The sequence below is a fragment of the Alligator mississippiensis genome, chromosome 5, assembly GCF_030867095.1.
Source record: "Alligator mississippiensis isolate rAllMis1 chromosome 5, rAllMis1, whole genome shotgun sequence".
NCBI lineage: Eukaryota > Metazoa > Chordata > Crocodylia > Alligatoridae > Alligator > Alligator mississippiensis.
Window position 1 is genome coordinate 62,078,746 of NC_081828.1, and position 15,001 is coordinate 62,093,746.

Genomic DNA, 15,001 nt, shown 5'->3' on the forward strand with positions numbered 1-15,001 from the left:
CAATACCTAATCCACATTTTTAATGGCATAGAGTATTGTAGCATAGTTCACCTTTAAACCACTAAGTAAATGCTGTAAGTCAGCTTTCTTTTTCAGGAGTTTGTCTGTATGCGTTTTGTTTCCAAAGACCGTGCACCCCAGACACTTGCAACTGGAATCTTTTGCTGTTGGGGCCCGGCCTGAATCCTTGAGTGTGCCTTACTATTCCTACAAGGTCACATAAAAAGTAACGTGAGGCTGACCAATGCTTAGTTTCTTCTTCTGCCAATATATTCAAGATGCAACTAAAACCCATATTCTTGTCCTGTTACGCATCAGTAAGCCACGACTTTGTCTATAGTTATCCCTTTAGCGTAGTTAAGTCCTCAGGGATTTTAATAGGCTTGCACTTAAGTGAAACTTATATAGGCCCTCTTGTTTTTTGGTTTTTTTGGTGTCTAATCCAGTTTCCGATACTCAGCTCATCTATTTAAAAATCTTGCGTTTCATGTGGAACGGACACGTTCCTTAATAATGAATGTTCATATTTGTCTTGATGGTAATGTTGCTGAGAAACATTCTATTTACAATTTGTTCCATAACTGAACTTGGAGAGAGAGAGACTCTTTCTTAAAGCTTTTTCTGCTTCATAGTTAAGTGAGACCTATTTCAGATTTGAGTTCTGAGGACTCTCCTGGATTTGAACACTCTTCTTCCCAAGTATCCTGGGAAGCTCTGTTTTTACATTAAATTCCCAGACTACTACTGCTTCATGACTACTCAGCTGCTCTTGCTCTTTATTGAGTAAAATAGGAGAGCCTGCTGTGCCATCTCTTTTTTAAAATATTTTTGTTAAAGATCATATATCTATCTGGTCATTATCTTAAGGACTTGACTAAAGAGAAAAAGTAACAATAATACAATCCACACTTAATAATACAATTCAGATTTGTGTCCTTTTGTCACTTGTTAAACCTTGATGATAATTGTGGTAAACTTGTCTCCCAAGTTATTTAGTTGTCTTTGTCATACATATATAACCTATATCATCCCAAAGATTATACAAATGAGTTTCAGGATATATCAGTTGACATTTAACTGGATTAGGTTTGTTAATTTACCTTCATTCAGATCCTAGTTCACTCTCCAAGACAGCAGACATTGCAGGTGCTATTTTGCCAGGATTATTCCCATTCAGTGCAGAATCTTTAGAATTAATGTTGTTCTACTATCTGTAGCAGTTACTAAGCAGACTCCAAGTATCTGCCCCCTTTATATCAGGTAACCATTTGCAAGTTGTCAACTGGTATATGGATTGATAAATATACAAAGGTAAAAACTGTTGCTTATTTGCAGCTGCTATTCCTTGAGATGTTTTATACGTAACTTGTCTGGGATGATTTATAGTTAAAGGTCTTGAGGTCCCTTCCAGTTCAGCTTTTTCTTTTCCTATGATTCTTTATACATTCTATGGCTTTGCCTTTTTCTTCTGTCAACAGAATCTGTTGCCTGGAGTATTTATGGTGAGAGGAACTGGGTGGTGGGTGGCTTTTATGCTCCCATATGTCCTTGGTAGAGGGAATGGTTCCAACTGAACCTGCTGGTCATAAGATTCCAATGTGTTTTTTAATATATATATGGGCAAGAATGCAATATATTTGTGCAATATGCCTTTAAGAATAAAAGTTACTGTCAAGATAGGTAAATGTGTAATAGCATTGTTTGTTTCTGTAGTGAGTTATGTCCATGTAAGCTACATAGTACAAGTGTGTTGAGTGAATGGACACAAATTTATTGGTTGCAGTCTCTGCGCGCCATTGCCTGTTGTATAAAGTGGGTATAACTTCCTGCTTGAGGTTTGTACTTGGCAGTTTATTTCAGGTATATTTATGTCAACGTATCTGTATGGTTATACAATTGTTCCCAGAAAAGTACACCAGTAGTAAAGCAAGTTCCAAACCTAGCTGGTCATATCATACTGGTTGTTGCCAGCTATTAAGTTAAATTGAAAAGACGGTTGAAATCACTTTCTAGGGGTTCCATATAATGTTGTTGGGATGAAAAGACTTCCACAGTTATGAAGAATAAGGGGGAGAGCCTGTTTTTTAAATAAATAAAAAGTAACAGTTTAAGCGTCTTTAACAAAATGTTTAAGCCTATTAACTTTTATGCTTTCTTTGGTTTCTTTAAATAGATAGCTCTTAACTTTTTCTAGTGGTTCTGTTCTGCATGAAGATCTATATTTGCATTATAAGTGTAGAGATAACTATTCACTATAGCTAAATGTAGATTTTTAGCGATATTAATATTTTTTTTGGTAAGGCATAGCATAATACTTCTGTCTGAAAGCAGTTGTAACAGCGGATTAGTGGAGCCAGGGGAAGATGTCAGAAGTCTTATGGAATAGGCACTAGGAAACTTAAATCCTCCAAGCCTAAATTTTAACTTTTCTTAAACTGCATGGAATACCCTTTCTTTCTACAATACATAATGCAAAACGTGTATTAGATTTAGCTCTCCATTTATTGTACTTTGAAGTGGGTAGTACCCTTCTAGTTGCAGGATTTAAACATTTAGTTTAATATTTGGTGTTTCTTGTTTGTTTGCTTGCTTGTTTGCTTGTTTTTCCAAATCTGGCGATTCAGGGAGGAAAAACAAATCCTCTCTAAATGAAAAGCTGATGTTTCCCCCATGTATGTGATCAGGGGAAAAAAATCTTACTGAAATCCTATTTGAATTAAGGATCTTGGTAGCAAGAGCCCAGTTGTAGAAACAAATTACAAGTTATTCTCCTTGCAGATAACTACGTTACATCTGAGTCTATCTTGCATCCTGGTAAATTGTGATTTTGCTTTAAATGTCCTAGCTTAAAATCACAAATTTAATCCTGTTTCTAAAGCTATTTCACTAGACCTCTTCTCTTTAGAGGAATTGTATGGCCCTGTATGCCCCATTAATTCTCAAATAATCTGTTGCTATTCTAATGCCAATAGTAGCAACAATGTGGAATGCTAGTTTAAATAGTAGCAAGCTATTTTTTATCTTCTCTTGACCTGCTCTGTGCAAGAACAAGGAACGCAGTGATGAAGGTTTGTTTATGCCAGGGTTGCCCAAGTAGTGGTCTGCAGGCTGTATCTGACCCGTGATGGGTTAGTTTGTAACCTGTGGGCATCCCCCATTTTTCCTGCTGTAGTGGTGGCATCTGGAGTAGGGCAGCATGGCAGGAGGGGGACCAATAAACTTGCTGCCTGCTTGGTGGCATGTGCAACAGTGGCTCGGGGGGGAGGGACTTGTCCTCTTGGTATGGGGGTGCTGCAGGGCCTGGGCCTATGTTGCTCATCACAGATCCTGGTTTTCTCTGATTTAAAAAAAAAAAAAATCCCCAATTTTTTATTTAAAAGAAGTAACCCAAAATCCACACTTTTCCGTGATTAAAATGAGACCTCGCTAACACATGTATGTGTACACATACATACACAGTGGTGTTTCATTTTAATTACGGAAAAATGTGGATTTTTAGGTTACTTTTTTAAAAATTGAAAATTGGGGATTTTAAGTTGGAGGAAACCACGATCCCTGTTGCTCATGCAGCAGTGGCAAGGTGGGGGGGACTTAGCCCTGTGGCACAGTGAAAGGGCTTGCCTACTCTCATGGCAGCAGCAAGGTGGGGTGGGAACTTGCCCACGTGACTGTGCAAATGGGTGTTTTACTTTGCTCATACAGCCATAGGACTGTGCATGTAGCCCCACAGTATGCAACTTGCGCATTATGCAGCATAAGCCCCTGACCCTTGTGGTGAGTGGGCCCACCTCCTCCCCCAGCTGCTGAGCTTTAACAGCCCTGGCTTATACTAGTGCTACCACTATTGCAACAGTTGCTGGAGTCGGCAATAGTAATAACGTAACATTAGTGGTTGGAAAGAAAAAAGGGTTCTGTACAAGTTTATTCTAGAACCACAGGTGGACTGACTACTTGGCTCGCAGTTCTTTACAGATGACATGATTTAAAAGAAAATAATTCATTGGGTTTGTCTGACTTTACTTATTTTCCTTGTTCTTCATTTTCAGCTGCTATTCAGTTGTTTTGCTTTTCTTCATCCTTACTCCTTGCCTTTTTGTCACTTGAGGGGTTTTAAAAGAGCAAATGGAAAATTCTGATTAATTCTGTACTTGGAAAAGACTTTTCCAGTAAAGCATGATGAATAAGTCACAAGTGAAGATGATGTGCTTTGAGACAACTAAAATAGCTTCCACACATCCAATAGTAGGAACTAGGCAAAGAGAAATAATAAATGATGGAATTGTTTTAACCCCGCTATCAGAACTTTCATGTATTGTCAGTAGATCTTTAAAGCACTCTTCATATTTCCCCCAAATTATTATAAAGCTGTGAGGCAGATCTGTTTTGTGCCCTCCCCCGCCCCCCAAAAAAACAACAAAAAAAACCCAATCAGTAATCTAAAGATGCAGAATTTAGTACTTAACTTAAGCCAAATTTAAGGAGATAGGGGGAGGTTTTGATATTAGAGTGTAAAAATAAACAGCGAAAGCTTAGAGTTACTGTCATCCTTCAGGGCTTTGGGAAAGCCTTAGCTATCTATGTAGGTCAATTAGTTACTACAGTGGCATTTTTCATTAATTTTTTTTTTCTGTCACCACATTATAATCTTGCATTCCAGAATGAGCATTGTATGCATTGAGATCCTAGCTGAATCTTTAAGGTTTTGTTTCTGCTAAACACAGACTAATAATACTTTGGGTCCTGGGAACCAATATTTTGATGCTGTTGGAGGAAACCTCTACAGCTCACTTGGGCATTTTATTAATAACTCAGCTTGGGTGGAAAAATCCAGTTTGGTCTTTGAAAAATAGAATTCTAGTCCAGCTTTATGAAATTTTAAATCTATTTTACCTGAGAAACTGGTGATGTTCCTTTTTTAAAAGAAGTAGTAAATTAAAAAAAAAACCTTAACCTTTTAAAAGCGGTGTTGTCTGATGCATTGGGCCTATGAAAAGACTTTAGTTTGCCTCTACATGGCAGAAGAAATAGCTCAGGAGAACACATTCCTCATTTTGTATTTCTTAGGAGGAGTCAAGTGAATGAACAGTTCTCCCAAAATACAGAGTTTAGTAAAAGACAACTGTCCTCTATGATTCATGGCTAAATCTCCCAGCTTTGAAAGTGAGGAAACCCACCTTTCAAAGCAGAACTTCAGGTGTAGTTATATTAAATGACTTTTGTTTGACTAGAACCTATTCTGTCTTATACATTCTCTTTTAAACTTTTAAATATATTTTACATTCATTTTTAAACTTGTACATCTCTCTTTTAAACCTGTGATGCTATATCTTGTAGTTCCTTAATTACCTTTTTTTTCCCTCTAAGATTTCCTGGGACAAAAGGACTTGAAATGTGTGTTTTGTTCAAGGAATTTTTATCCCTGTAGCAGGCTTCTGTTTATTAGCTCTGACAACTGTCTGCCTAGAATCGGCTAAATTTAATATAGAACAAAATGCTCCAACGCAGAACCTGTTCTCGAACCGCTTGTTTTGTGTGATTATTATATAAAATAAACTCGGAAGCCTTTTGTTTCTATTGCTCTATCTTGCTTGGATTTTTCAGTTATTTCATTTAAAAAAAATCTGTGAAATTGATCTAAAACATCCTTTCATAGTAACACGCAGTGTACGTGCGTGCAAGAAATTCCATCCTAAGCTTAACAGCCCATTCAGTTAGCATGGTAAAGGCACCACAGTAGTAACATACAAAGGAATGATTTGGCTAGCATCGTGACGACTTTTGAGTCTCCAGTCTGAATGACCAGATATCTATTTATAATGGTGGCCATGTATCCAGATTCTCACTCTAAAGCAGTGATACTCAGCCAGGGTACCACAGCACCCTGGGATGCCTTGAGATCCTTTCAAGGGTGCCATGGGGTACCATACAATGTTAGCATTGATAAGTGTGAAAATACAGGATAAACCCAGACATTTCAAACAAACCCACAGGGTGCGTCCCAATGAGCGGGAACATACGTTCCCTGGGAGCAACTAGCTGCTGCACATACTTGTGCTGCTGCCCTTGGGGCTTCCAGGGACTCCAGCAGTGGCTATCCAGGTTCATGGAGCCTGGCTAGATTTTGCCACATCTGCTGTCCTGCTTTTTTCCGGTACAGGCATGTTTTGTTTTGTGTTTGTTTTTTTGACCATCAGATCTGGTGGCCAACCCCCCTTCCCCACCTCCAACCACGCTGCAAATTAGCAGCATGGCAAATGCCTGCATGTGCAGTTTGCAGCGCTGCACACAGGTCTGCAGTACTGCAAACCACATATGAACACTCGGGGAGGGGGGGGGGAAGCATCCATAGTGTTCAAAACATTTTGACCTATTGTGTTCTTTGCAACAGAACAAAATGCTCTATTTTTTTTTCTGTAGTCAAAAAAGAGTGAAAACTAAGAGGTAGCATTTTCAGAGGGGTGCCCCAAATCATAAAAAGGTTGAGAACCACTGCTTTAAGGCCTTAGTGAGATGCTTTGAACATTTACTTTACCTTCTCACAAGGACATTTTTAAATAGTTCTTGTGTGGGTTTTTTTTTCTTTTTTGTCTATAAACTATTATGATACTTGCATATGAACAAAGCTAAATGTATAATTAATCAACTGTACTGATTTCACAAACATCAGCAAGAGAAGTGACATTATACTGCATAGGAAAAACTGTGGACAGCTATATTTATGAACAGTTTTATGAACAGTTTTTCATGATTCTGTTTTTTGACCAAGCAAAACCATCCTTTATTAAGGGTATATATAAAATTCCTTTTATTAATGCAATCATTATGGAGAGTTCTCAGTAATGAAAGATGTCTATTATATACAGTTGTCATTAGCCTCATTTCAAGTACGTCTTAAGCATTGGTAAAGTGTGCAGTGTGTGTCTTATCAAGTTTATATTTTGATTTTTTTCCATCTGTATTTCTTTTCTAAACTTGGAATATGATCCTGGCAAAACTAGCTACAGGATGAAACCTAAAACTGTCCCCATGGTGTATAGGAGGTTGTGAATCTATAACATTTAATTTAGAATTATTGAAATTGCATCTTTGACTAACCAGCTAGGTTCAAAGCAATGTGAATGTAATGAAAATTGTGTCTTTCTGCCTTGAAAACCACTATTTACTATCTATTTCAAAGACTTCTTAGAGCTTATCACAACAGTAACAAGGTGACTACTCACAATTAAGTATTAAAAGTAATTAACTAGGTCTATTTTAAGAATGATCTGAATTGGCTACACTTGAAGCTCCTACCTATATAAATACTCTTAAATTAGAATATAGTTTTTCTCTGTTTACTTATTATATAGCACATGGCTTGACTTAAACTGCCTTCTGGCTATATTTCTAGGACTCCACATGGTTGTCAGTGGATTTCATAAATATCTAACTTTATTTTCCAGAACTTTGCCAAGAACATTTTTGCAATTCTTCAGTCAGTAAAAGCCAGAGAAGAAGGTCGTGCACCTGAACAGAGACCTGCGCCAAATACAGCACCAACAGTAAGACCAAGTCTTTATCTGAAAAGTGGTGTTTGTACATCCTTAGATAACATTGAATTATGAAAATAATGGCAGGAATTGTTCTGGAACTATTTTTGTTTGGTTCTCAAAACTTTTTTTTAATACAAAACTTCTTAACTTTCCTTTGCTGTAAAATTTTAGAGATTTGAGCAGCTGACTTCTTTAGTTCAGTTTGTTCAATATGTACTTGCTACTTACAGATGAAAATTTTAGTACAAACTACTGTATGTACTAAATATTTGGTAGTATTTTGCATCTACTTAGAAGTGTATTAGATGAGGCTATTGCTATTTCAAATGCAGTGCTTTGCTAACTGTATTTTTGACAGTTATGATAGCAAACGTTTAAGAGTCTGGAACATGACTCACAAGTAAGAGCAGTTTTGAACCAGCTCCCTTATGCCTATGTTAAATCAAGAAGACATTTACATTTTTATTGTTCATGTCTGTCTAGGCATTATAACAGAAATTGTTTTGAATCGTGATGTTTACCATTGAGCTTTATTAAAACTAATAAATATATTCTTGAACTTCAGTGGCAGTATGCTATAAAAATCTGTTAATCTTACTTGGATTTATTTTTGATACCTCTGAATTGCATGCATACTAACCAGAGTTCTAGACCGAAATGGCAAGATTTAATGTTTGCCCCTCGTTGTATTTCATAAATTGTGCATGAGGCTATTCAGATATACCATTTGGAATAATTGTAATTGTGTGGCTGACTCGACCAGGAAAAAATGTATGAATTGATATTTAGTGTACCATTTGGTTTGCAGCTTTTTGCAGGTGCATTTTAATTATTCCCTTTTTCCTCCCAATTTGTTCCTGGTGTGTAGGTTTAGTAGCTCTTTAGTTTAATCTAGTTTGCAATGAATCTTCTATGCATCTGGCTGAAGAAAGAGCTATATATTGTAAGATTACAGTTCACTCCTAAACTTCATGCTGTTTACAAACTGGATTGATTTGGATTTTAACTAACTTTGCTTGCTACTGCTTTGTGTGTCTTGCTTCAGAAAGTTGTCAGGCTTCTGAAGAGCATCTTTTTGCATGTTTATCGAAATCTAACTCTCTCTAATTTTGTAATAAATGTTTTAATGAAGTGTATTAAGTAAAGTTTGGCAGACAAGTTTCCTTGGGTGAATTTGATATCTTTTATTAGACCAAAAGTTTCAAATTTGTATAGAAACTTCTTAGTATTTGCACAAAACTAAAAATCAATTTACACACACCTTTTCCCAAGTGCAGAAATGAAAATGCATTAATTGACAAATACCTTTTAAGTGTAGCATTCTTTATTTAATTTTGTTTTAGGATCCCACTTTACGGAATAAGCAGCCTATTCCAGCTGCCTACAACAGATATGATCAGGAAAGATTCAAAGGAAAGGAAGGTAAGTTGGTTGTGTAATGTATTCTTTTTAACTGTCAGTAATTTCACTTCGCAGTTTTCGAGTACTTCTGTTGCATTGGGTGGGGGGTGGGCAGCTATTATACTATGAGAAGCTGTATTAAGTGATCTTCTGTCTCAACATTTAAGCCAGTGATTCTCAACTAAGGTGCTGCGGTATGAATGTCACCGCAGGCAGGTGGAACTGCCCAGTGTGTCTCGTCTGAAGATAGTTTGGGAGTGGCTATAGCTGGAGTACATGCTCTTGTTGCAGCCCTTTCCAGTCAGATCACGCACGCTTCTCTCACTAGCACAGGTGCATCAGGCAGGTGGAACTGTCCTCAAGGGTGCAACAGTCTTGCCCAGAGCATGAAACTTAGTATTTATGTCATTGCTTTTGCCTGCTTTAAATTCATCAGATAATTCTAATACAGGCAGGAGCTGGTGGCAACACCCTAGTTGGGGACCACTGAGGTAGGCAGAGTGGTAGCACCTCTGGTTCAGAAACAAATTCCAGAAAAAACGGGTGCACTGACTCTCAAAAGGTTTCAGGGCTACTTCCTTAAGCAAAGCAAATGCTGCCACCCCCCCCCCCCCCCCAAAAAAAAAAAAAGAAACAACAAAAAAACCAAGAAAACAAACGAACAAAAAAACCAACCAAGCCAGCACATTGCACTCATTTGTTTAATTTCAAGGCAGGAAGGCCAATCCTTTATGTATCATGCAAGTGGTTTTGACATGCAGCATAATTTGCTTTATATTAAAAAAGACATGATTAACTTGAGTTAAAAAAAAATCCTTGTTGAGTTCCTTTAAGTTGAGCATTCTGTAAGGGTGCAAAATCCTTTAAACAGGGGAGGAGCGGAAATTGAGTGTTTCTATTAACTGGAAGAGCACTTCATGCAATCTCACCCTTTTTGCAGCCCCTCCCTTTTTCTGCGTGTTCTTGCCACTTGTCCACAAGCTCTTGGATAGCCTCAACAAAGCAGTGGAGCTATAAGCATGTTGATATGAAATATACAAAGTTAAACTCTTCTTCAGCTACAATAATTGTAGAAATTACATACACTGGAAGATTAAGTTTTCCAGTATGTTGGTATCCCTTTAAATTTTGAAGAAACGGTCTATCTGGATTCCACAGAAAATTGGGGCAAGAATATTACTGTGTAAGATTACTCACAGATTACTTTACTTGTTCTTATTCTATGTTAAAAAAATAATTTTTTAGAACTAAATTGAACTGGATTTATCTTCCAGACTTTTTGCTTTTCTTTGCTTTAATAATGAAAACATAGGCATGAATTAATGCCATGTTCCCATTGTTTTGAACATCATGAGAAACTTGCAAAGGCTAAAGCAAATTTAGTAACTTGCAGTGCAGTGACTCTCTTTCAGTTGGAGAAGCTGTGAAATGAGGCTTTTTCTCCAGGTGTAAAAACATACTTGCTGCCAAAAGCCAGTTTAACTTCAGAATTCAACATATCTTTCACTTAAAGATTTGATGTTATGAACTTGCTATATAGCTTTGGTAGCTATAGCTTTGATAGTTGGTATTTCAGCTATAGTTGTGGCAGTTGGAATAATGTCTGTGCTCCATCCTGTACAATGGCTAGAGCTTATGACTAGCTAGCAGTTTTGTTTTGAAATGACTTCCTAATTTTTTTCTTTACAAAGATATTGGGAAGAAGGGAGTGATGATATTTGATGTTTGCAATTCATCTTTTATTAGAGAGAAGTGAAAAATGAGGTGTAGCAATAAGGGATTTTTATACTAACAGAATTGATTCGATTTAGTTTTTTCAATCTTTCTTACTTTGGGGGTCTGATCTTTACATGCCCACAAAGAAGGTATATATAGTTTTGTTTTTGTATAGTTTTGCTTTTTCAAATAAGTTTCTGCATGTGATTACATTCTACAAACACTTTCTTTTTGTGTGCTTGCAAACATCAGATTGAATCTCATTTTGCTATCTAGTCTATATCCTGCTGGCTTTTGTGTGCTTTCATTTCAGTCTCATGGTTCCTGTTTACTTTTTTCATCAAGGAGATGACAAATAGAAAACTCAAGCAGGTTATTCACAAGCTCTAGAGTTATGAAAACTGTAAATAACTCAGGATAGTATCATATTTAGTTTGGAGGATTGGAAGAATGTGTGCACAACCCATCCTCCTGCCAGGGTCTTAGTGCTGAACTGCTTCTTAGAAGCAACAGGAAAGACAATTTCCTGTTAATTTTAGTTTAGTTATTCAAAACTTTAATCTTCAGGAGTAAAGTAATCTTGCTTGTTAATTTTGACATGCCTGGTAGTGTGTGTTGGAAATACCTGTGCTAAGTATCTTTGCATTGTGATACTCCTGTATTGTGATACTCAAAGTATCATAGTTCTTATCCTAATTTAAATATGTTAGTGAGGTTGAATGATGTTTCATAGTTGGTAGGGACCTGAGCATATCATCAAGTCCAACCCCCTGCCGTGGGCAGGAAAGAGTGCTGGGGTCAAATAACCCCGGCAAGATGTCTATCTAGCCTCCTTCTGAAGACCCCCAGGGTAGGAGTGAGCACCGCTTCCCTTGGAAGTTGGTTCTAATTCCTAGCTCTCCTGACTGTGAAGTAGTGCCTTCTGATATCTAGCCAAGAATCTACTCTCTGTCAACTTATGGCCGTTATTCCTTGTTACTCCTGGTAGTGCTCAGGGGAACAGGGACTCTCCCATTGCCTGCTGGTTTCCCTTGGCCAGTTTATAGATGGCCACCAGATCCCCTCTCAGCCTTCTCTTGTGAAGGCTGAACAGGTTCAGGTCGCATAGCCTCTCCTCGTAGGGCCTGCCCTGCTGCCCCCCTGATCGTGCAAGTGGCCTTCCTTTGGACCCTCTCGATGTTGTCCACACCCCTCCTGAAGTGCGATGCCCAGAACTGGACGCAGTACTCCAACTGTGGCCTGACCAATGTCATATAGAGGGGGAGGATCACCTCCTTGGACCTGCTCGTGATGAATCTGTGGATGCGTGACAAGGTGTGCGGTTAGCTTTCCTGACTGCGTCCCCACATTGACGGCCCATGTTCATCTTGCAGTCAATAGTGAGTCCAAGATCCTTTTCTGCCACTGTGCTGATGAGAAGGGAATTCTTCAGCCTGTAGGTATGCTGCTGGTTCTTCCTCCCTAGGTGCAGTACCCTGCACTTGTCAGTATTGAATCCCATCTTATTCTCATCCGCCCACCCTTGTAAACTGTCCAGATCCAATTGCAGCCTGTCCCTCCCTTCTAGTGTGCCCACTTCTCCCCACATCTTAGTGTCATCTGCGAATTTGAACAAAGTGTTTTTCACCCCCTCGTCCAAGTTGCTGATGAAGATGTTGAACAATGCAGGCCTGAGGACCAAGCACTGGGGGATCGCACTTCCCCCATCCCTCCAGGTCAAAATGACCCGTGCAGCCCTTCAGCCAATTGGCGACCCATATGACTATGTAGCCATTGACACCACAGTCTCCTAATTTTTTTACGAGAATGGGGTGAGAGAGAGTGTCGAAGGCCTTCCTAAAGTCTAGAAAGACTACGTGCACCGCAACACCTGCGTCCAGTGATTTTGTGACCTGGTCATAGAAGGCCACCAGGTAGGTCTGATAGGACCTGCCTTTAATGAACCCATGTTGGTTGCCCCTAAGCATACACTCCCCTGCTTGCGCCTCGCAGATGTGCACCTGGATAATTTTCTCAAACAGCTTCCCCAGGACCGAGGTAAGACTAACAGGCCTATAATTTCCTGGGTCCTCCTTCCTCCCGTTTTTGAAAAGTTACCTTTCACAACTAGAACCTCATCCATTCATTTAACATTTTCCATTTTAATGTCCTTTACATCTGGATGATAAATTGAACTATTTAATTGAATAACTTGTGCTTTGCACACCTCTTATGTAGATGAACATGTTTATCAGGCTACCAGGTATGTAGGTAGATAGGCATCTGTCTGTTTTGCAAGACTGGATTTATGCTAAATGAGGCATCAGCTCATTGAATATCTGCAGGTGTGGCTGTAGAGTCTAGTTCTTGAATGACTGTCTGCTTTGGATCTCAAAAAAAGCTTCAGATTTTGCTCCATCAGAGTTGATTGTTCCCCATATTCTGTCATGGAAAGTAGATTATGCTGGTGAATTTTGATGGACAACCATTCTTTTTTTTCCAGTAATTTTGAAGAACCTTTTTCTGCTGATAAAGGCGAAGGCCTTGGTCAGGTCAATGAAGGTGATTTATAAAGGGGTCTTCTGTGTTCCCTACATTTTTTTTCTTAGATTTTTTGGAGTGAGATCATAACTATGGTGGACTTACTAGCTCTGAAGCTTTGCTGTGACACTGTAAACAGGCAGCAAGGATGTTCCATCTACTGAGCACTACCCAAATGATGATCTTTTTGACAATGCTTAATAGCAAAATGCTACCATTTGTTGTTAGTCACTGCAGTCTACTTCTTTTCTTGTTCAGAGAGCCAAAATGCTAGTTTGGTCAATCTTTGTGGCACTGTTGCTACTGTCCAGCAGTGAATAAGAGGCTCATATAGATGGGGAAGAAGCACAGGTTTTCTGCGCTTGATGACTTTGAGTTTGGGCTTAAACCTGATGATTCACAATGAAAATGTTAGCATTGTTAGTTGTGATAGGCTTTAAATTCTGACACTTCATGAAGAGGCTTAGTACTTGAGGCAAAAATTTCTCTTCATTTCTAACCTGGATATCTCCTCCCCCTCCCCCCCCCCCCAAAAAAAAACCAAAACAAAACAAAACAAAAAAACCCCACAAACAAAAACAAAACAAAAAAACAACCTATGCAACTCAACATAGGTTACTGATAGGTGCCTGATTGGAAGTAGTGGAGCCAGGTTCATGTGGCTCCAGGGGTTGGTTAATGGTGAGTTTGTGGCAAAGCAGGGTAGTATGTTAGGTGCTACTCTTGCCCACAGAGTAGGCCCTTATCCACAGAGTGGTCAAGGTCCTTATCCCTATGACATTTCCAGCAAAAGGCTCTTGTTTTCTGAAAAAAAATTCCATACAAAATTTTATATCTTGTCTGTTCACAGGCTGCTTTGGCAAAAATGTTAGGTAAGGAGGTTTAATGTTGTTCATAAAATAAGATGTAAAACACTACATAAGCGAATGGATAACTTGTATCTAACCAGCAAAGCTGATGAATCCAATGAATGAACTTCACAGTAGCACGTTTTGTTGCGGCCTTCATGGAATACCATTCTGTCTAGAGAGAGACCTTGTGGTTAGAAGAACTGGGGTTCACTCTAGGACCCTTAGGCAGCCTCCCTTTTGATCAGATAAGTACATTAAGGCATGGCAGGTAAGTGAGAAGGGGCAAGCACCCTAGAGCTTGAACAGGGCAAGGGTTGTGTGGCACTAGGGGGTGCTAAGGCCACTCCTGGAATGTGAACTCTGTTGCACCCTGCTCCTTGCACTCCCTGGGTTGACCTGGAGGAGTGGGGGTAGTGGAGCAGCCTGATTTGCACCCCGTCCTGCCCTCCCCCCCCCCCCCCCCACGGCTCTGTGTCTGTTGAGCTGGAAGCCAGCAGGGCTGGGAGCTGGGCTTGGGGGAAGCCCCTGCATACCAGATTCCTGGTCCCTCCAGCTTTTAAATTTTCACTCCCATCACTCAGCTGAGAGGCAGGAAGTCGAGTGGAAGCTGAAGGGGCTGGGAGCCAGGCTTGGCAAGCTGTCCCCAAGCTTGGCTCCTGGCTTCTCTGGCTTTAAAATCGCTGCCCCTGCTCTTCAGCTGAGTGACGGGGGGACACCAGAGGAAGCCAGTGCAGCTGACAGTTGGGCTTGCATGACTTCCAGCCTTGCTGGCTTTTCATTCGCAGCCTCTGAGGGGGGATTGCAAGGGGAAGCAAGCAGGAGACAAGAGTGCTCCCTTCGCTCAGCTCCCTGTACCTGGAGCTCAGCAGAGGCAGCAATGTGGTAAAGGACCTGCTGCTTTCTCAAACTGGGAACTCTGGTGTAGGGAGCAGCTAGGATTGTTCCTCACCTTCCTTTCTGTAATTGAGATAGGAGGGACTA

At 39.5% G+C, this 15,001-nt stretch overlaps 1 protein-coding gene across 1 annotated transcript in view; it reads left to right on the top strand.

The window, feature by feature from the left end:
* The window catches only part of CDC73 (cell division cycle 73), a 164,098-nt gene that overhangs the window by 35,573 nt on the left and 113,524 nt on the right, over positions 1-15,001 (top strand). Inside the window, exons 8-9 of the mRNA XM_006260658.4 lie at positions 7,443-7,541; positions 8,876-8,954. Of these exons, the coding sequence (XP_006260720.1) occupies positions 7,443-7,541; positions 8,876-8,954 (178 nt within the window). The remainder of the gene's footprint in view (positions 1-7,442; positions 7,542-8,875; positions 8,955-15,001) is intronic.